Source organism: Hemitrygon akajei, chromosome 7 (assembly GCF_048418815.1).
Source record: "Hemitrygon akajei chromosome 7, sHemAka1.3, whole genome shotgun sequence".
Taxonomy (NCBI): Eukaryota; Metazoa; Chordata; class Chondrichthyes; order Myliobatiformes; family Dasyatidae; genus Hemitrygon; species Hemitrygon akajei.
The window spans coordinates 185,852,841-185,876,452 of record NC_133130.1 but is presented as its reverse complement, the minus strand read 5'-3'; the positions used below and the strand labels follow the sequence as shown (position 1 = coordinate 185,876,452).

At 40.8% G+C, this 23,612-nt stretch overlaps 1 protein-coding gene across 4 annotated transcripts in view; it reads left to right on the top strand.

Moving 5' to 3' along the window:
• The window catches only part of col27a1b (collagen, type XXVII, alpha 1b), a 591,175-nt gene that overhangs the window by 89,467 nt on the left and 478,096 nt on the right, over nucleotides 1-23,612 (top strand). For all 4 annotated transcript variants that reach the window (XM_073052881.1, XM_073052882.1, XM_073052884.1 and 1 more), the window contains exon 4: nucleotides 10,200-10,253. In XM_073052881.1, coding sequence (XP_072908982.1) covers nucleotides 10,200-10,253 — 54 coding nt within the window. The remainder of the gene's footprint in view (nucleotides 1-10,199; nucleotides 10,254-23,612) is intronic.

Here is a 23,612-nt window from a genome sequence, read left to right as displayed (position 1 = left end):
AAAATCAAAGCTCATGGCATTGGGGGGAAGACATTGACATGGATAGAAAACTGGTTGGCTGATAGAAAGCAAAGGGTAGTGGTGAATGGTTGTTTCTCAGAATGGCAGGTGGTGACTAGTGGGGTGCCACAGGGCTCGGTATTGGGACCACAGCTGTTTATGATTTACATCAACGATTTAGATGAAGGCATTGAGAATAACATCAGCAAGTTTGCTGATGATACTAAGCTGGGTGGCAGTGTGACATGTGATGAGGATGTTAGGAGAATTCAGGGTGACTTGGATAGGCTGGGTGAGTGGGCAGATACTTGGCAGATGACATTTAATGTGAATAAGTGTGAGGTTATCCACTTTGGGAGTAAGAACAGGAAGGCAGATTATTATCTGAATGGTGTAAAGTTAGGTAAGGGAGAAATACAAAGAGATCTAGGAGTCCTTGTTCATCAGTCACTGAAGGTGAATGAGCAAGTGCAGCAGGCAGTGAAGAAGGCTAATGGAATGTTGGCCTTTATTACAAATGGAATTGAGCACAAGAGCAAGGAAATCCTCTTGCATTTGTACAGGGCCCTGGTGAGACCACACCTGGAGCATTGTGTACAGTTTTGGTCTCCAGGGTTAAGGAAGGGCATCCTGGCTGTAGAGGAAGTGCAGCGTAGATTCACAAGGTTAATTCCTGGGATGTCAGGACTGTCTTACGCAGAGAGGTTAGTGAGACTGGGCTTGTACACGCTGAAATTAAGGAGATTGAGAGGGGATCTGATTGCAACATATAAGATTATTAAGGGATTGGACAAGATAGAGGCAGGAAATATGTTCCAGATGCTGGGAGAGTCCAGTACCAGAGGGCATGGTTTGAGAATAAGGGGTAGATAATTTAGGACAGAGTTAAAGAAAAACTTCTTCTCCCAGAGAGTTGTGGGGGTGTGGAATGCACTGCCTTGGAAGGCAGTGGGGGCCAATTCTCTGGATGCTTTCAAGAAGGAGCTAGATAGGTATCTTATAGATAGGGGAATCAAGGGATATGGGGACAAGGCAGGAACCGGGTATTGATAGTAGATGATCAGCCATGATCTCAAAATGGTGGTGCAGGCTCAAAGGGCCGAATGGTCTACTTCTGCACCTATTGTCTAGTGTCTATTGACATATTTTGAACTTAGGATGGTGCCTGACTTGGAAGGGAACCTGAAGATGGCATCTTGTCTTTGGTGGTAGATGTTGTATGTTTGGAAGGTGGTGTCAGAGCATCCTGAATGAACAACTGCAATGAATTTTGGAGATGGTATGTTCTACAGCCACTGTGCTGCTGATTAAGGCATTAATGTTGTTGGTGATCTATAGGGTGCCATTCAAATGGGCTGCTTTGTTCTGGATGGTGCCTTATTGTTTGAATGCTGTTGGAATTGTATTCTTCCAGGCAAGTGGAGAGCATTTCATCATACTCCTGATGTGACTTGTAACTGGTGGACAGGAATTCCCATGTATATCCGTGATACTTCCACATTTTCAACTCCCTGGTCCTAACTACCACACTTCCAAATTAGGAGGGCCTGAGGGTCTCTGCTTCTTCATTGAACTTAGGCCCAACTAGCTGCCCTCTACCAACACAGTCATCCTCACATGAATAACTTTGTGAATGCCACTCACACTTTCTCCTGATTAAAAGTGTAGCTATGTGAACTCATTTTGGCCCAATCTATGGCTGGCCTTTAATTGGAACAGTCCACTTAGGTTCACCCCCTCAGCTCATTTCCAGTATATTGATAACTGCATCAGTGCTGCTTCCTGCAAACGTGGTGAATTTCCAAAATCTCTGCTTTTGTTGCCTATTTTCAGACAGTTCCTATCTTCATATGGTGCATCTTTAACTTTTCCCTTTTCCTTCTGGATTTCTGATCTTAATCTCAGAAGATCAGTGTGCCACAAACATCCATTACAAGCCTATAGACTTCCAGCTTGCCTCTTGTAAGGACTGCATTCCGTTCTCCCAGTTTCTTAATTACCATTTCATTTATTCTGATGGTGAGACGTTCTGCTGAGGTGATTCTGAAATGTTTCCTTTTACCTGAACAGCACTTACTTTGGCATAGTTGTCAGAGCAGTTGATGACATCTCATCTATTTGCCAACCCCCTTTTCTGGACAACAAGCAGAGAGTTTCCATAGTTGTTAACTCCCACACCACCTCCTCTAATATCTAATGGATCGTCCCTTGCCATTGTAGGTCAGCTCCAATAAGATTCCATCACTGGTCCCAATTTTTTCTCCACTTTTCCTTTCAGATTTCAAGGGAACCATTTCCTTTGAATCCCAGCTCAGCTCTACATTCCTCACCAACACTGTTGTGGCATTTCCCTCACAAATGCAGGAGGTGCAATATTTGTCCTTTCCTTTCTTTCGTTCCCACTATTCAGGGATCTGAGCTACTGCAGTGGTTCACTTGCACATCTTCTAATCAAGTGCACTATTTTTGGTGTTCACATTGCTTCCACTATATTGGAAATAACAATTGCAGATTGAGTGATTGCTTTGTGGAGCACCTGTGTTGAATCTGCAAGAGCAACTTTGAACTTCCTATTGTCTACTACTTTCATTCTTCATCCCATTCCCAACTGACCTATCTATCTGTGGTATCCTATACTCTCACAACGAAGCCCAGTGCAGATTTGAGGAACAGCACCCGATCTTACCATCAGAGCACATTGCAGTCTTTTGGACTTGATATTAAAATCACCAACTTAAAGTACTTTACTTTCTCTGCATTAGAACTGACCGTTCATGCTGTCAGTTATCCACACTTATTTTCTCTTCATGAATAGGACCAGTGGCTAAACATTCTAATTCCAATTCCTATTTTGACATGTAAATCTATGGCCTCCTATCGTGCCAAGAAAAGGCCACCCTCAGGGTGGAGAAGCAAAACCTTATATTCTGTCTGGGTGCCCTCAAGATGGCATGAATATCGATTTCTCCTTCCGGTAAACAAATTCCCTCCTTCCCTTCTTCTATTCCCCACTCTGACCTTTCTCACCTACCTATTACTTCCCCATGGGTTCCCTCCTCCTTTCTTTTCCCCTATTGTCTACTCTCCTCTCCTGTCAGATTCTTTCTTCTCCAGCCCTTGACCTTTCCCACCCACGTGGCTTCACCTATCACCTTCCTGTTAGCCTATTTCCCCGCTCCCCACCTTTTTATTCAGGTGTCTTCCCCTTTGCTTCTCCATCCTGAAGAAGGTTCTCAGCCTGAAACATTGACTGTTTACTCTTTTCCATAGATGCTGCTTGATCAGCTTTGAAGCTCCAGCATGTTGTGTGTGGAACTTTGGATTTCCAGCATCTGCAAACATTCTCATGTTTATGACCTTCTGGTTATGTCCTACATCCCTGTAATTTGTAACACATTTTGCTTTCTTTGTCTGTTTATCACCCTCTTGCTGCATGGTCAGCCAATTTGAAAATACATTTATCCCCATGGCAACCCAACCCATATTCACTTTCTTTTATCCTTAGCTGCAACTTAAATATAATTAGTTTTTCTCTCCTTCCCTTCTGATGATGGATCGTTGAATTGCAACATGAACTCTGTTTCTTTTTTTTTAAACAGAAGTTGCTTAACCTGCTGAGTGTTTTCAGAATTTTCTGTTTTTATTCCAAATTTCTAGCATCTGTGCCATTTCAGTTGCATGAATGTAAGTTTGATCCAGCCAAGCATTATTACAAGCTTGGTGTAAATTCCCTATTTTGAGTCCGAGTCCATAGAACCATAGAACATTACAGCACAGAAACAGGCCTTTTGGCCCTTCTTGGCTGTGCCAAACCATTTTTCTGCCTAGTCCCACTGTCCTGCACCTGGACTATATCTCTCCGTACACCTCTCATCCATGGAGGTGTATGGAGAGTCCTCTACAAATAAACATTGGTGCTTGATTTACTATCTTTATGACCTTGTAAATCCATGGCAAAACCTTTAGTGGTTGTTGTATATTTGTACTGAGATCCCATTGTTCCTTTACCTCAACTAGACTTGCACCTTGCATACACTGGTTGACTTCTCAGTTTTTCCCACCAATGTTGCACTGAATCACTTTTACCCCTGTTTAAACTTCTTCAAGATTTCTTGTCCATTCTGTGTGTCTGTTGATATTCTTGGTTCACACAGGCAGTATGTTCACTAAGAAATAAAATATGCAAATAGCTGGCCGGTGGTGTAGTGGTATCCACACCGGACTTTGAGGCACATGGTCGCAGGTTCTAATCCAGCTGGCTCCTTGAACACTTTCCATCCATGCTAGGCTGAGTGTCAAGCAATCAACTCGGCCTCATAAAAAGCAGACAGATGCTAAAGAGACGGCAAGATAGCCACCTGATACGGCACAAGGTGCGGAGAAGAACAACATCAAAATATGCAAAGTAGATCATTAATAGTGAAGTCTTAATATTAATAATTATTAATGTAATATTAATTATAAAAATTATTTAAAAAATAATAATTAATAGCAAATTCTTGATCCAAGATGGTGGCGCGACGCAGCTTGCAGCGGCCACTCCGAAACTGATTATCTGTTATTTGTGAAGTGGGGTGCTGTGCGCAATCATAATTGATTGAAAACTGAAGTGGAAGCATGGAGAAACATCGGAAAATTCCAGGAAGACCTTCTTCGTTGCTGCTGCTGCTGTGAGGTCCGGGTCTCTACTGGGAAAAACAGGTCCCCAGTCCTCGGGGCTGCATTGCCGATGGCTGTTGGCAGGGGCGTCTTAATACGCTCGGCAGAGGATGGTGCTCGGAGAAGCTGTGCCGGAGGGGATGGTCGTCGGCTCGGAGGTTCGACGGACTCGGAGTCCTTTCAACGGATTCAGGTCGCTTTCGGTGTGTGCTGCATCTGTGAGGCTGGTTTCGACGGATCTTCCATTGTGTGCTGCGTCTGCGAGGCTGAGTTGGGCGGCGCCTTGGAAGTCCATAGCGGGGGTACTCCCTTCTGCCGGCAGCGTAGGATAGCGAGTCTGTCGGGACCCTGGGGACTTGTGGAAACTGTGGTGATTTCTTTTGAACTTATAGTCCTTTAACATCTTGGACTATTTTTACTGTGCCCATAGTCTGTTTTTTTAATCAATTATGCTATTGTTTGCACTGTTGTAACTATATGTTGTAATTATGTGGTTTTGTGCAGGTCTTGTAGCTTTTGTTTTTGGTTTTGTTTGGTGGATTTGGAGCTCCTTTCCAGGGAACGCGCTAGACGGTAGCGCGATATTAATACACAGCAGCCTCTCCGGACTCTGGATTGGGGATTGCCAAACGTTACGTGGATTTTCTGGTGTAGTCTGTTTTGTCGTTTGCTTTTGTGATATCATTCTGGGGGAACGTTGTCTCATTTTTTAACTGCATTGCATTTGTGGTTTCTAAATGACAATAAACTGAATCTGAATCTGAATTCTCTGACCAAACTCTGAAGCACTGTTCTGTGTGTGACAGTGCATTTCAGTTTGATATTTTGTTTGTATCTAATACTGCTTTGCCTTCTATCATATACGGTTTCTTTTTTTCTTATTTCTTTTTAATTGGGTGTAATTCATTGTTCCTCTCTATTTACTGCTTTGTGAAAATCTGTTTGGCTTAATCACTGCAGTTAAAAGCTGGTCTACAAAATCATCTGCACTCCAAATTTTACAGTTACTTATTATATTATCACATCTTGACCAAACCCAATTTCCTTAATTTCTTTGGAGATTTTCCAAAGAAGCAGAAATCGGCCCAAATTGCTTGTTCTGATGATTGACATAAAGTGGTGATTAAGACCATAAGATACAGGAGCATCGAGTCTGCTCCGCCATTCAATCATGGGCTGATCCAATTCTTCCAGTCATCCCCACTCTCCTGCCTTCACCCTATACCCTTTGATGCCCTGGCTAATCAAGAACCTATCTATCTCTGCCTAAAGTACTAATGACTTGGCCTCCACAGCTGCTCATGGCAAGAAATTCCACAGATTTACTACACTCTGACTAAAGTAGTTTCTCTGCGTCCCATTTCTAAATGGACGTCCTTCAATCCTGAAGTCGTACTCTCGTGTCCTAGAATCCCCTACCATGGGAAATAACTTTGCTATATCTAATCTGTTTGTTTCTATAAGATCCCCTTCATTCTCCTGAACTCCAGGGAATACAGCCCCAGAATTGCCAGACGTTCCTCATACAGTAACCCTTTCATTCCTGGAATCATTCTCGTGAATCTTTCCTGAATCCTCTCCAACATCAGTATATCCTTTCTAAAATAAGGAGCCCAAAACTGCACACAATACTCCAAGTGTGGTGTCACGAGTGCCTGATAGAGTCTCAGCATCACATCCTGCTCTTGTATTCTATACCCCTAGAAATGAATGCCAACATTGCATTCGCCTTCTTCACAACTGACTCAGTCTGGAGGTTTACCTTTAGCATATCTTGCACAAGAACTCCCAAGTCCCTTTGCATCTCTGCATTTTGAATTCTCTCCCCATCTAAATAATTGTCTTCCTATTTATTTCTTCTACCAATGTGCATGATCATACACTTTCCAACATTGTATTTCATTTGCCACTTCTTTGCCCATTCCCTTAAACTATCCAAGTCTCTCTGCAGGCTCTCTGTTTCCTCAACACTACCCGCTCCTCCAACTACCTTTGTATCATCTGCATTTGGCCACAAATCCATTAATCCCATAGTCCAAATCATACATCCTAAAAAGCAGCGGTCCCAACATCGACCCCTGTGGAACTCCACTGGTAACCGGCAGCCAGCCAGAATAGTATCCCTTTATTCCCACTCTCTGTTTTCTGCCAACCAGCCAATGCTCCACCCATGCTAGTAACTTCCCTGTAATTCCATGGGCTCTTACCTTGCTAAGCAACGTCATGTGCGGCACCTTGTCAAAGACCTTCTGAAAATCCAAGTACACCACATCTACTGCATCTCCTTTGTTTACCCTGCTTGTAATTTCCTCAAAGAATTGTAGTAGGTTTGTCAGACAGGATTTTCCTTTCAGGAAACCATGTTGGCTTTGGCCTATCTTGTCGTGTGCCTCCAGGTACTCCGTAATCTCATCCCTAACAATCAATTCCAACAACTTCCCAACCACTGACGTCAGGCTAACAGGTCTATAGTTTCCTTTCTACTGCCTCCGACCTTTCTTAAATAGTGTTGTAACATTTGCAATTTTCCAGTCATCTGGTACAATGCCAGAATCTATTGATTCTTGAAAGATCATCCTTAATGCCTCCACAATCTCTCCAGCTACTTCCTTCAGAACCCGAGGGTGCATTCCATCAGGTCCAGAAGATATATCCACCCTCAGACCATTAAGCTTCCTCAGCACCTTCTCAGTCGTAATTTTCACTGCACAAACTTCACTTCTCTAACACTCTTGAAAGTCCGGTATACTGCAGACATCTTCCACTGTGAAGACTGATGCAAAATACTTGTTCAGTTCCTCTACCATCTCTGCATCTCTCATTATAATACAACATTTTGTATTGGTCCTATATCTACCCTCAACTCTCTTTTACCTTTTATATACTTAAAAAAGCTTTTAGTATCTTCTTCAATATTAGTCACCAGCTTCCTCTCATAATTATCTTTTCCTTCCTAATGACCTTCTTAGTTTCCTTCTGCAACTTTTTAAAAGCTTCGCAATCCTCTATCTTCCCAGTAGTTCTGGCTTCCTTGTATGCCTTCTCTTTTACTTGTACTTTGGCTCTGACTTCACATCAGCCACAGTAGTGTCCTTCTTCGGTTTGAAAATTTCTTCTTACTTGGAATATCTGTCTTGCACTTCCCTCATTTTTTGCAGAAACTCCAGCCATTGCTTCTCTGCTGTCCTTCCTGCAAATGTCCCTTTCCCATCAACTTCGGTCAGTTCCCCTCTCATGCCATTGTAATTTCCTATATTCCACTAAAATACCGACACATTGGATTTTATTTTTTCCCTCTCAAATTTCAAAGTGAACTCAGTCATATTGGGATCACTGTTCCCTACAGGTTCCATAACCTCAGGCTCTCTTAGCACCTCCGGATCATTGCACAACACCCAATCCAGCACAGCTGATCCCCTAGTGGGCTCAACAATAAGCTGTTCTAAAAAGCCATCCCTTAGACATTCTACAAATTCTCTCTCCTGAGGTTCAGTATTGATCTGGTGTTCCCAATCCACTTTCATGTTAAAATCATGATTAACCATTAGAGCTTTCCATTAAGATTGCTTGTTAAACAAACAGAAGATAGATTTCTTTAGTTTTCAATTCTAATGAAATATCTACAAGTGTGTTACTAAAATTATTTTCTATTTTCAAATGCTGATTGATTTGCAACGTGTTTTCACCTCTTCTACGATTTCTAAAATGGTCGAACCTCGACCAATTCTATAATGTGGGTAGTCATGTGAAGAGTGAATAAAGTTCAAAGTTCAAATTAATATTACTGTCAGTATTATATGTCATCACCCTGAGATTCATTTTCCTGCAAACATACTCGACAAATCTATAGAATCGTAACTATAACAGGATCAATGAAAGATCAGCCAGAGTGCAGAAGACAACAAACTGTGCATGTGCAAATATAAGTAAATAGCAATAAATAATGAGAATATGAAATCACAAGATAAAAAGTCCTCAAAGTGAGATCATTGGTTGTGGGAGCATCTTAAGGATAGGCAAGTGAGTGTGGTTCCCCTTTTGTTCAAGAGCCTGATGGTTGAGGAGTAGTAAATGCTCCTGAACCTGGTGGTACGAGTCCTGAGGTGCCTGTACCTTCTTTCTGATGGCAGCAGCGAGTAAAGAGTGTGGCTTGGGTAGTGAGGATCTTTGATGATAGATTCTGCTTTCCTATGACAGTATTTCATGAAGATGGTTAGGAGGGCTTTGCCGATGATGTATTGGCTGAATCCACTACCCTTTGTAGGATTAAGGAGTACCTCACTTACTGGAATTTAGGGAAGCAAGACATGGGTTTGAATCTTCTGGGAAGTGGTACACTACAGGTACTTGTCAGCCACCTGCCCGCCTAACCTGTGAGCTGCTTCAGGTAAGTTTGCTCCAAACTGCACTGCAAAGCCCATCAGAATGCCTGGCTTTTCTGTAGCTCTGCCTCAGGATAGATTTGACAACCTGGTAAGCCTTGATCTTTTGGCTTCCCAGCTACAAAGAACTGACTGGTCAAAAGCTAATAGTAAATAAGCATACCAATATTTATTGAAAAGTGTTTTGAAAGGTTAAACAATTACTCATTAGCAAACATGTAAAAGCAACCAAATATATTTAAATCAATTTGATTAAGTAAAAAAATTAACTCACTTTCTACTTGACCTCCTCCCCTTGCAGCCTGCTCTCCGCAGGATGTCCTGCTGCAGGAATAATGGGGAAATTTCTTAATGTAAACACTGGAAAATATTCAGAAGTGTACAGTGCCTAATAGTGTTTATACAAGTTGGTTGTCAAAACACAATTAGGAAATTCCTGGTAGTCAGCTGCCAACTTTGTGGAGTCCTGAACTTTTACGGAGTATGGTTCTGTGTGGAAACGTTGGCAATTCTGTAGAAGATTAGAAATTAATCTCAGTGAGCCTTATAAAATTGAAAACAGTTGAATGACAAAGAATCATCGGGGGGGGGGGGGGGGAGATCTCTCTGATATCTTCCTGCTTCTATTTCTCCTAACTTTCTTGATTGACTATATTTTTGAGATGGAACTGTATGAACATTTTGAGACTATTCTATATGTCCAACTCCAATGCAATGGCATTCAGAATGTATCAGGAGCAAACTTATTCATTTCTCTGGTTATATTGTATGACTTTGGTAGTATTCCTCTTGTCATTTTGAACAAATATTCTAACCGGATTGCATAAATTATTTCCACATTTCCTTAAAGATACTATTTTTAAATTTAAGCACCTTAGTTATAATTTTCTTTTTAAATAGTGAAAATTGCTTAACCATTGCACCTACCAAGCTACTTGTTTCACACAGTGTTTTGCTTTCACAATTACTACTCTCATTACAATGTGATATTTTGTCAAGTTTGAGACAGTTTTCTGAAAACTTCTCTGTGGAAACCAAAAGTATTCTGGCAACTAACCCATGAACTCTGTCACATCAAGAGGAATTGGTTAATAAATGCTGTACTAATTGAGGAATGACTGTATAATATATTAATACATATTAATTATTTCTCTGCAGGGTCCTCGTGGCCCTCCAGGCCTACCTGGTCAACCTGGAAAAAGAGGACCTCGGGTAAGTACTTTTGTTATTCTCAACCTTTGCACCAAACTAATATAATTAATATTATTAAGTATGAACCACTTTACAAAACAGCGATTGTGACCATTTAATATCAGCATCATAATACTATTAAATAAATCTATAGAACATAGAACAGTACAACACAGGAACAGGCCCTCCAATTTTAGACTTTTAACCCTGGAAAAAAATTACTGTCTGTCTGCTCTATCTATACCTCTCATAATCTTATAAACCTCAATCAAATCTTCCTTTAGTTTCCACTGCTCCAGAGAAAACAACCCAAGTTTGTCCAACCTCTCCTTACAGCACATGCCATCTAATCCAGGCAGTATCCTGATAAACCTCTTCTGCACCTCTTTCCAAAGCCTCAACACCTTACTATAATGGGTTGACCAGAATTGTATGTAATTCTACAGGTGGGACCTAGCTAGAGTTTTATAAAGCTACAACATATCTTCCTGACTTTTCAACTCAGTACTTCAACTATTAAAGACAAGAAAGCCATGTGCCTTCTTAACCACCCTTTCAACCCATGTAACCTCTTTCGAGGTGCTATGAACTTGGATCCCAAGATTCCTCTGCTTATCAACACTGTTAAGGGTCTTGCCCTTGATGATATACTGTCTCTTTGTGTTTGTCCTACTAAGGCGCAATACTTCATGTTTGGCCAGGTTACGTTCCATCTGCCATTTCTCCGCCCATATTTACAACTGATCTATATCCCGCTGTATTCTTTGCCAGTCTTCTATGCTATCCACAATGCCACCAATCTTCATGCCATCTGGAAACTTACCATCCCAGTACCAATCCCTGCAGAACACCACTAATCACAGATCACCAGCTAGAATAAGTCCTTTCTATCACTTTCCTCTCTCTTCTATGGGAAGTCAATTCTGAATCTAAATGGCCAATTCACCATTGATTCCATGCATCTTAATCTGCAGGTTGAGCCTCCCACGAGCGACCTTGTCAAATGCCTTACTAAAATCCATGTAGACAATGTCCACAGCTTGAACTTCATCAATTGCCTTTGTCACCTCATCAGAAAACACAATCAAGTTAGTAACACATGACTTGCCCCACACTAAACCCTGCTGTTCTCTCTAATTAGACCATGGTTTTCCAAATGCTCATAAATCCTATCCCTAAGGATTCTCTCCAGCAACTTCCCTCCCACTGACATGGGACACAGCAGTCAAAAGTTTCCAGTATTATCCCTGGTTCCCTTCTTGAATAATGGAACAATATTAGCTACTTCTTTACTGGCTTCTTAATAATCCTCAAGGTCCCTGATGATTCTAGCTTCCTAAGATTTACAAACTATTCTGTTTTCTTCTTGACTATATTAATCACTTCTGTCAACTTCTTACCTTGCCATCCTTGTCCTTCCTTCTGACTAGAACAGACCTGCCCTATGTAATGTTCTTTTGTCTTTAAACACCTTCCATGTGTCAAATATGGACTAGACAAAAATCAGCTGTTCCCAATAAACTCTCCCTTGTTCCTGCCTATTATTCTCATAATGTGCCCTGCTCCGATTTGATACTCTCCCACAAAGATCTTACTTATCCTTTTCAATAACTACCTTAAAACTCAAGAAGTTGTCATCACTGTTCCCTAACTACTCACTCACTGAAAGGTCAGTCACCTGGCCAGGCTTATCAACCAACACCAGCTTCAGTACATATAACCATATAACAATTACAGCACAGAAACAGGCCATCTCAGCCCTTCTAGTCCATGCCGAACGCTTACTCTCACCTAGTCCCACTGGCCTGCACTCAGCCCATAACCCTCCATTCCTTTCCTGTTCATATACCTATCCAATTTTACTTTAAATGACAATACCGAACCTGCCTCTACCACTTCTACTTGAAGCTCGTTCCACACAGCTACCCCTCTCTGAGTAAAGAAATTCCCCCTAGGTTTCCGGTGACGTCATCATCAAGAATGGCAGCTTAAGTCACTAACTCCTCTGGAAAAACGTGTATTAAGCCCCATTAACCCGTCAAACATAATATTTTTCAAAAAATATTTGAACTGAAAAGAGGGGGCAAGAATGGGGAAAAGGAATGGAAATTAAAAAAGAGACTCTGCGGAGTCTGCGTCCAAGAGGAGTGCAGCGAGCGGCTCTCCGACTCGACCGCGTGTGAGCGAGGCGGCCGCTGGGCCTTGTTCAGACGAAGCGGCGAATATGTTCGAAATCCTGAAAGAAATAATGGAGGTCCAGAAAGATATAAAGCAGCAGCTCCGTGATATTAAGGCAGATCCTGCCAGCATTAATCAAAAAGTAGCGGTGGCAGAGACTCGCATTGAGAAGGTGGAAGATCGTGTTCAAAACGTGGAACGGATACTGAGGAAGACAATAAAAATCATACATCACCAAGTAGGTAAACTGCTTGATCTGGAGGGAAGATCACGGCGGAAAAATATCAGAATCTACAATGTTCCCGAGGGAGCAGAGGGCCCGTCAATGACGGAGTTTGTCAGAAAGTTACTGCGGGACGCACTGAATCTTCCCCCGGCTATGAAGCTGGAAATCGAGAGAACGCACTGCGCGCTAGTTCCAAAACCTACCGGGGATAGAAAGCCATGATCAATTATAATTAGATTCCTTCAGTACAGCACCAAGGCGGAGATTCTTCGAAGGGCCTGGGGTAAGAAGAGAGTGTTTTTAGAGGATAAATTAATATTTTTCGACCAAGATTACCCCTGCCCGCGGTCCTCCAGAAACACAAAGAATACTCCGAAGTAAAGCGAGTACTAAAGCAAAATAAGATTAGATTTCAAACTCCGTACCCTGCTAAACTTTGAGTGTTTTATGACAATGGGACGCAGTTGTACCAGGTTGTACCAGACAGTGGAAGAGGCGACTACAGACATGAAGGCCAGAGGGTTGTCCGTCAGCATGACCAAAACGAAAGAAAGCCTGGCTGAGGAATTGTCTCGCTCGGCTTGGGAAATAGTGCGAGAATCGAGAAGGCAGGAGACGGGAGGAAGCCAAGAGAAACATATCAGGAAGAGACCGGGAGTTTCCCAAAGACAGTCCTCACCCCTTTCAGAAGAGCCATAAGGTTTGGCTAACTTTAAAAATGCTGTGAAGCTAAACAGAAGCATAAGTACACGGTGATATACCTATCTTGAGAAATACTTATTATAATGTGGATTTTATATTACTTAGTTGTTATTCTTTATTCGCTCACTTACTCCTTTTTCCCCACCAAAATGAGAATATATATATGTATATGTGTGCATATATGTGTATATGTATATATGTGTATGCATATATATATATTTGTGTGTGTGTGTGTAGATATATATATACGTATGTATATATAGGAGGAGTACACAGGGAAATCTTTTCTGTGTAATGGATTTGTTCACTGACTTTTATGAATACTGCAATGGGGGCCCTCAACTCACAAATAGGAGGGGTTATCCCCCACAGCTAGACATTTCCTCTAGCTCAACGGAGAGTCATTTACTAGAGACTTCAGCCTTGGAATCACACGTTCGTTGCCATTTTTGTTATTATTTGAGTTTCTTGGTTCTTATTTGTTCAGGGAGTAGATCGATTAAGTTTTATTCTAATTTCAATGATACATTGACAGATAAATACAGATGGCTAAGGACACGGTAAAATTCATTTCTTTTAATGTAAATGGGCTATTAAATCCAATCAAACGTAAGAGAATTTTATCCAAAATGAAAAAAGAACAAGCCCATGTAGTATATTTACAGGAAACTCATTTAAGTGATAATGAACATAAAAAACTAAAGAGAATGGGCTTCACTAATCTGTTTTTCTCCTCATATAAATCAGGACATAGGAGAGGAGTTACTATTCTTATCTCAAGTAAGCTAAATTTTGAAAAAATATTCGAAATGGGAAATAAAGAAGGCAGATATATTCTGGTAAGGAGGAATATAGATGGCAATTCAGTTACTCTATTGAATATATACGCACCCCCGGGAAGTGATATTGGTTTCTTTCAGAAAATTATTGATATTATGGTAACGGAAACAGAAGGTCTCCTGATACGTGGAGGAGATTTAAATTTACAATTACAACCAAACTTAGACTCTTCCAATAGAGAAACCTATGAAACAAAATCTTTACATAAGAAAGTTAATACACTTTTTGAGGATGTTGGTTTAATTGATATATGGAGTGTCCTTTTCCCTGACAGAAGGGATTACACTCATTATTCTGCTCCACATTCTGTATATACAAGAATAGACTATTTCATAACATTTGGAAACGACAAAGACAAAATAAACCCCTGTGGAATTGGGACAATAGATGTAAGTGACCATGCACCTATATATTTATCTGTTGATTTTGACCTACAACCAAAGAACACTATTTGGAAACTAAATTCAAGTCTACTCAATGATCCGTACTTTAAGGAACAAATTAAAAAAGAAATTGGCCTCTACTTAGAATTTAATGATAATGAAGGGGTTCACCTCCCATTTTATGGGATGCTCTGAAGGCGGTCTTAAGAGGGAAAATTATAGTGATACCTTCATATAAGAAAAAATAAGGAATAAAATATTAGAGGAATTACAAAATAGACTGAAGGAACTAGAGAAAAAACACAAATTGAATTTGGCACAGGATACATTAGGGGAAATTAACAGAATTAGGAATGAAATAAATAATTTGGCTATGCAAGAAATCAGGAAAAACTTAATGTTTCTGAAACAGAGACATTATGAAAGTGGATCGAAATCTATGAAAATACTGGCGTGGAAACTGTAAAAAAAAGGTAGCAGAAAATACAATTCATAGAATTAGGGACCCAAGAATGAAAATGATAAAAAATAAGCTAAGTGAAATTCAAGAAGCTTTTGAAGTGTTTTACAAAGTTCCATGGGGAATCATAACCCAAGTTGACACCTTCTTGAATTCTCTAGAGTTACCCACTTTAAATGAAGAACAAAATAGAAGGATGACTGCTGACATAACTGAAGTTGAATTAAAAGCTGCAATTAGTAGGCTTAGATTAAGCAAGTCACCAGGATCAGATGGGTATATGGCAGAGTGGTACAAAGAATTTAAAAATGAGTTAATTCCTGGTTTACTCCCCACACTGAACTGGGCTCTAAAAAAGGCACAAATGCCACCCAGTTGGAAGGAAGCGATAATCTCAGCTATACGGAAAGAAGGCAAGTATAAAATGGAATGCGGGTCATTTAGACCAATATCCGTTCTTAATGTAGATTATAGGTTATTTACCTCCATCATGGCCAAACGGTTAGAGGAGTTTCTACCCATACTGATACGTAATGATCAGACAGGTTTTATACAACAACACCAGACTCAAGACAATATACGAAGGACACTTCACATTGTGGATCATATACAAAAAAATAAAATTGAAGCAATAGTGATAAGTGTGGACGCTGAAAAAGCATTTGATTCGGTTAATTGGAATTTTCTTTACAGAGTTTTACATAGATTTGGTTTCCAAGACACAGTTATTAAAACTTTACAGACACTATATGACAATCCTACTGCTAGGATTAAAATCAATGGATATTTATCAAATAGTCTTACCCTAGAAAGGGGCATGAGACAGGGTTGTGCATGGTCACCAGTACTCTTCGCGCTATATCTGGAACCATTAGCTCAATACATCAGACAAAATGAAGATATCAGGGGAATTACTATTAAAGGGACAGAGCATAAATTGGCTTGTTATGCAGATGACATTTTGATCTATCTAGGGCAACCAACATACTCTTTACCTAATTTGATGCAATCCTTTGAACAATATGGTCAATTATCAGGATACAAGATCAACATAGGTAAAACCCAATTACTTTCATATTACTATAGCCCACCAAGAGAAATTGAAAGTCAATACCCCTGAGCATGGCACACAGAGTCTTTCAAATATTTGGGCATTATTATGATTTGGCATAATTATCAGAATGTAATTATCAGCCTCTATATAAAAAAAATTAAGGAAGATGTGGCAAGATGGAGCCTGATTCCGTTTTTCAGTCTCAGTTCAAGGATTGAGTCTATTAAAATGAATATACTGCCCAGACTGTTATATCTCTTTCAGACCCTACCAATAGAGATTAATCAAAATCAATTCAATGAATGGAACAAGATGCTATCAAGGTATATTTGGCGGGGTAAACGGCCTAGAGTTCGTCTCAAAACTTTGCAATTAGCAAAGGAAAAGGGGGGTGGGGCTTGCCTTCTCTTAGAGATTATTATTTTGCAGCACAGTTGAGAGCTGTGATATGTTGGTGCAACCCATCATATGACGCTTAATGGAAAAACATTGAGGAGCGGGTACTTCCCATCCCTATACAAGCAATTTTGGCTGATAACAACCTGCAAAGGTACATAAATACTATTGATAACCCATGGGCGAAATTGACTCTTAAAATATGGAAAACCACTATAAAAGAATATAATCTAGAGGGAGATACTGCAATTCTTAAATGGTGTGCATATGACTCTGATTTTACACCAAATAAATTGGATGCTAGATTTAAGGACTGGACAGCTAAAGGAATAACAGTTCTTTGCAACATAATGAAAGAAGGAACACTGTTCAGTTTTGAAATGCTTAAAGAGAAGCACTTATTAGAAAAACAAGATTTTTATCGGTATTTACAGATGCGACAATATGTTAATAAGACGTTTAAAAATGTAACCAAGGCAAATACATGCTTGATAGAGCTCTTTAAAAAAGCATATAATTCTGATAATGGTAGTAGAATCATTTCAAGCTTGTATAAGGGGTTGTCAAATCTTAAAACACATTCGACTTCATACATTAAAACAAAATGGGAGAAGGAAGGAGGGATAATTATATCTGAGGAAGAATAGACAACAATATGGAGATATCAATGGAAGTGTACCAATTCACAGAAATGGAGGGAGTTTGGATGGAAAAACTTGATAAGATATTTTATTACACCCTCTCAGAAATCCCATTATGATAGTAACCTCCCTGTTTGCTGGAGAAATTGTGGAAATCAAAATACGAATCATTATCATATTTTTTGGGACTGCCCTGTTATCAAAAACTATTGGAGGGGGATACACAATGCCCTACAAGACATCTTTAAATGTGAAATACCCTTGGAGAGTAAGACCATATATTTTGGATATACAAACCCCATTTCCAGAAAAGTTGGGATATTTTCCAAAATGCAATAAAAACAAAAATCTGTGATATGTTAATTCACGTGAATCTTTATTTAACTGACAAAAGTACAAAGAAAAGATTTTCAATAGTTTTACTGACCAACTAAATTGTATTTTGTAAATGTACACAAATTTAGAATTTGATGGCTGCAACACACTCAACAAAAGTTGGGACAGAGTTAAAATAAGATTGAAAAGTGCACAGAATATTCAAGTAACACCGGTTTGGAAGACTCCACATTAAGCAGGCTAATTGGTAGCAGGTGAGGTATCATGACTGGGTATAAAAGTAGCGTCCATCAAAGGCTCAGTCTTTGGAAGCAAGGATGGATCGTGGCCCACCCCTTTGTGCCAAAATTCGTGAGAGAATTGTTAGTCAGTTCAAAAGGAACATTTCTCAACGCAAGATTGCAGAGAATTTAGGTCTTTTAACATCTACAGTACATAATATTGTGAAAAGATTCAGAGAATTCAGAGACATCTCAGTGCGTAAAGGGCAAGGTCGGAAACCACAGTTGAATGCGCGTGATCTTCGAGCCCTCAGGCGGCACTGCCTAAGAAACCATCATGCTACTGTGACAATTATAGCTACCTGGGCTTGGGAGTACTTCAGAAAACCATTGTCACTTAACACAGTCTGTTGCTGCATCCAGAAATGCAACTTGAAACTGTATTACGCAAGGAGGAAGCCATACATCAACTCTATGCAGAAACGCCAGCAAGTTCTCTGGGCCCGAGCTCATCTCAGATGGACCGAAAGACTGTGGAACCGTGTGCTGTGGTCAGATGAGTCCACATTTCAGCTAGTTTTCCGAAAAAACGGGCGTCGAGTTCTCCGTGCCAAAGATGAAAACGACCATCCTGATTGTTATCAGCGAAAGGTGCAAAAGCCAGCATCTGTGATGGTATGGGGGTGCATCAGTGCCCACGGCATGGGTGAGTTGCATGTATGTGAAGGTACCATTGACTCTGAGGCGTATATTAGGATTTTAGAGAAACATATGTTGCCATCAAAGCGATGTCTCTTCCCAGGACGTCCATGCTTATTTCAGCAGGACAATGCCAGACCACATTCTGCACGGGCTACAACAGCATGGCTTTGTAGACACAGAGTGCGTGTGCTTGACTGGCCTGCTGCCAGTCCAGATCTATCTCCTATTGAAAATGTATGGCGCATCATGAAGAGGAGAATCAGACAACTGAGACCACGGACTGTTGAGCAGCTGAAGTCTTATATCAAGCAAGAATGGACAAAATTTCCAATTGCAAATCTACTACAATTAGTATCCTCAGTTCCAAAACGATTAAAAAGTGTTATTAAAAGGAAAGGTGATGTAACACAATGGTAAACATGCCTCTGTCCCAACTTTTGCTGAGTGTGTTGCAGCCATCAAATTCTAAATTTGTGTATATTTACAAAATACAATTAAGTTGGTCAGTAAAACTATTGAAAATCTTTTCTTTGTACTTTTGTCAGTTAAATAAAGGTTCATGTGAATTAACATATCACAGATTTTTTTAATTGCATTTTGGAAAATATCCCAACTTTTCTGGAAATGGGGTTTGTATACCTCAAGAATGGTTGAAAAGAGATAAATATTTAATGAATATACTGTTGGTGGCTGGTAAAAAGACACTTACTAGGAAATGGTTATCACAGGAGAGCCCAACTTTAAATACATGGATGGAAATTACAATGGACATTTACAAAATGGAGAAGATAACAGTGTTACATACCCCGTAACTGGGTCACTTACCAGCAAAGATAGAGAGGTCCGTTGAAGTCTGATGGTACTATTTTTAAAAGTCTTTATTTATAAAGGGGCACAAAAATAAGATTAATACAAACATTCAGATAATATACATCATCAATACTCAATCTAAAAGCGCGGGTATAATCATAATCATCAATAAGAAATAGCTCTATCGTTTGTCTAGGGGATACTGTATTGTCCGATGGGAAAATAAAAGTCAATTGTCATTCAAGATGCAGCTTTTGTTGGGTTGTAGAGAGAGACAGTCTTAAACTTGCCCGTGTCCTTTATGAGGCCAATCCGTTGAGTCGGGGGAGTTGGTTCCCCGTTGTTAGTTCAAAAATCGTTTTCCGTGGTACCAGCCACCGGTCTCCAGGCAAGGGAACCGAACGCACGTGGCTTCCTTCAAATGGCTTCCTGCTATTACGGGATCGCTAGCATTTCTTCTGGTGCGTCTTAGGGGGCTGTTCCTACAGCCCCTCTTTTATCCTGACTTGCAGGGTTGTAGATGTCAATCAGGTTGAGGTGATGATGCAATCTCTCCCCGTCACCCAGCCCACTTTGCCCGAAGGCTGTCACGTAGCATAGGATCGCAATCCACAAATGTGTCTCCAAGAGACAATGGCCAATGTCTCGTGACTTTACATTGCCGGGGAACGAGGCAATTTGCACGTCTCTCCCTCATTTCCTGGGTCCCCTGACCCAACCCAATAGTGCTCTTGCAATTCTCACAAAGGAGGGGGCTGCGGGCATAACAACAGCATCTGTTAATCATAAGATGGAACAATTTGATTCATACTGAGAAAAATGGTTTAACTACATAATGCCTCATAGGCCTGATTTTATTCTCACAAATCAACGAATCTGTTGTAAAAAAAAAGATCACTCCCTACTTGTACATAGTTCTTTCCTTTTGCTTGTTTTTTCTTTCCACTCTTTTCTATAAGTGTATACCTCAGATAAATACTTTGTGGAGATTTGTGATATATATGATTATATGATGTATATGTACAATGTCTGAAATACATCTTATGGAAATGTTTGATGAACTTCAATAAAAAAATAAATTACAAGAAATTCCCCCTCGTGTTACTCTTAAACTTTTGCCCCCTAACTCTCAACTCATGTCCTCTTGTTTGAATTTCCCCTACTGTCAATGGAAAAAGCCTATCCACGTCAACTTTATCTATCCCCCTCATAATTTTAAATTCCTCTATCAAGTCCCCCCTCAACCTTCTACGCTCCAAAGAATAAAGACCTAACTTGTTCAACCTTTCCCTGTAACTTAGGTGCTGAAACCCAGGTAACATTCTAGTAAATCTTCTCTGTACTCTCTCTATTTACAGCCCCACCTCTGGATGGATTTAAGAAACCCTCCTGGATGCATGTAACAATTTCTAAACCATCTAAACCTCTTGCACTAAGATGGTCTCAGTTTATATTGGGGAAGTTGAAGTCCCCCATGACAACAACCCTATTGATTTTACACCTTTCCTTAATCTGCCTGCATATCTGTTCCTCAATGTCCCGGTGGCAATTGTGGGGAGGGTCCACACAGAGTGATTGCACCCTTCCATATTGATTCTGTGGACAAGCCCTCCAGTAGGTCCTCTCTGAGTGCAGCTGTGATATTGTCCCTGGCTCACCTCCCCCTGCTTTTTACCCTCCCTCTCTATCTAAAACATCAAAACCATGCACATTAAGTACCCATCTCTGAACTGTTTTCAACCAAGTCTATGTAATTATCACAACATCATAACTCCATATACTGATCCATGCTCTAAGTTGATCTCCTTTACCCATAACACACCTAGCATTTAAATACACACTCGTCAAGCTATCCATACTATCTTTTACTTTGCTTCTACCCATTTTCACTGGCCCTGACATCTACCTTCCTCTGCATCCCCCCACTCCCGTCAAATTAGTTTAAATGCTTTTGAGTACCTCTAGCAAACCTTTCGACCAATATATCCCTCCAGTTTAGGTTCAACCCGATCCTCTTGTACAGTTCACCACCATCCCAGAAGAGGTTCCAATGACTGAAGAACCCAAAACCTGAAACCCTGCCCACAGCACCGATTTCCTTGCCACTCATTCATCTGTGTTATCATCCTATTCCTGCCCTGACTAGCATGTGACAAGAGAATTACTACTTTGGAGATTCTGCTCTTCGGCCTCTTCCCTAACACCCCATATTCTCCATTTCCCCCTTCTTCCGATGTCATTGGTGTCGAGACCTCTGGCTGCTCCCCCTCCCCCTTATGAATATTCTGCAGCCATTCTGTGACATCCTGGACCCTAGCACCTGGGAGGCAACACACCACTGTGGCTTCTCTGTTGTGGTCACAGAATCTCCTGTCTGTCCCCAAAATATTGAGTCTCCTATCTGTATCACTGCGCCTGACCTTACGCTTCCCGGCTTAGCTTCTGAGCCAGCCGAAGTGCCACTGGTCTGGCTGCTGCTCTGTCCTGATAGGTCACTTCGCCATCCCCACCAATGTCCAAAGGGGTGTACTTGTTGCTGAAGGGAATGGCCAGAGGGGTACCCTACACTCACTGCTTACTCTCTTCTCCTGGTGGTTGGGAGCCTGCATTCTGGGTGTGACCAACTCAGTAAAAGTCTCATCTGAGGTTTTCAGCCTCCCAGGTGGTCCTGAGTGCATCCAGACCCTTAACCATCCTGCCTACACTGAACTAAGGATTTATAAAAAAAAGCAATACCTGCTCTTACCTGTGCCTTCACTCTGAAACTTCTCAATTTTGCGCTCACCTAGGTCTTTTACTGTGCTACATTTTACCTGATTATTAAATGCTATTTTATTTTGCATGTTGATATATTTTACCTTTTTCACCTTGTCTTGAATCTGAGCTCATCTAGTATATTTCCCATGTATTCTGATCCCTCCCAGCTCTGCTTGATCACCAGTGTCCTTAAGCCAATGGATTACTTGTCCAACATCCATTACTGGAAGGGCAGAAATTTTCTTTGAGAAAATGATGGGAAGATTAGACATGGCATCTTTGGAACCACTCACTGTAGACTTTGTGACCTAGACACCTAGCCAATCCCTCTTCCTGGCAATTGTCTAAAAGTGAATCAGATTATTCTTACCTTGATGTTTGGTGACTTGTCTGGCTTTAAGATAACCTCAGATGCATAGCTGTCTTAATAGTAAGACGATCTACTTCAGTCTAACAAAGGGTCCAGGACCTCAAGCATTAACCATTTCTCTTTCCACAGATGCTTTCTTGAACATCTAGCTGTTATTTCACCTCTGACTTCAGATCTCAGCCTATCTGTTAATCATGTCAATAATTTGGCCTCACTTCTAAGAATTTCAATATCTCTCTGCGACTATCATATAAGATATCTGTTGGACGTATTCTGCAAAGATATGGTGATTGTATACCTTTTACTATTGGAAGATACAATACCTTATGCCAAGTTCATCATTGCTAACTATCAGCTTCTCAGCTGGCTGAGATTTCCTGCAGGGCAAACTTATCAGGAGAACCATCATATGCATATGTCATCTACGTTGTCTCTCACTTTCTATTTATTAGTCTGTCGATATTTGTTTACACTGAATACAGCAGGTAAAGCTGATTTAAAGTTAAACTGAGTTTTCAATTGCATATACGGTGTAAAACAAAACTGTTAATCCACATGTTTAGGACTTTGGTGGTGTCAGATGGACAGATTTTCTGGACTATCAAATTAATACGCCAACGCACCTTGAATACAAGTTCAATGATGATACAGAATAGAATCATAAGTTTTCCAGTGTATGTAGTAATGTTGATGGAAGCAGGTGGAAACAAACCTCTGGTGAGTTTCATGGGAGTCTGAGAAATAAAACCAGGTGTATTTCAAGGGAGCCTGGAAACTGAGGCTACAGTGAATGAAAGTGAGCCATGGATGAGGAGACAAGTGAGAGAGAAGGGACCATGGGAACCTGCTCATGGTAGGTCAGAAGGCAGTGTGCGATCTTGGGACCCGGTGAGTGATAGTGAATTCAGGAACCTGGGCCCGAGGAGTGAAAGAGTACATGGGAGCTAAGGCCCCAGTGAGTGGGAAGGGAGGACAAGAAACAGCATGTGAAATGAGGCCCTGGTGTTTGAATGGGAGTGTGGCAACTGAGGTTCTGGTGTGTGGAAAAGAGCAGGGGAACTGGAGCCCTAGTATATTAATGACAGCATGGAAATTAACAAGTCGTGAATCAGAAGCTAAGCTATCATAATTTATGAATGAACACACACAAAATTCTGGAGGAACTCAGCAGGCCAGGCAGCATCCATGGGAAAAAGCACAGTCAACATTTCAGGCCGAGACCCTTCGGCAGGAAGTTTCCAGCCTGGCCGGCTGAGTTCCTCCAGCATTTTGTGTGTGTGTGTTGCTTGGATTTCCAGCATCTG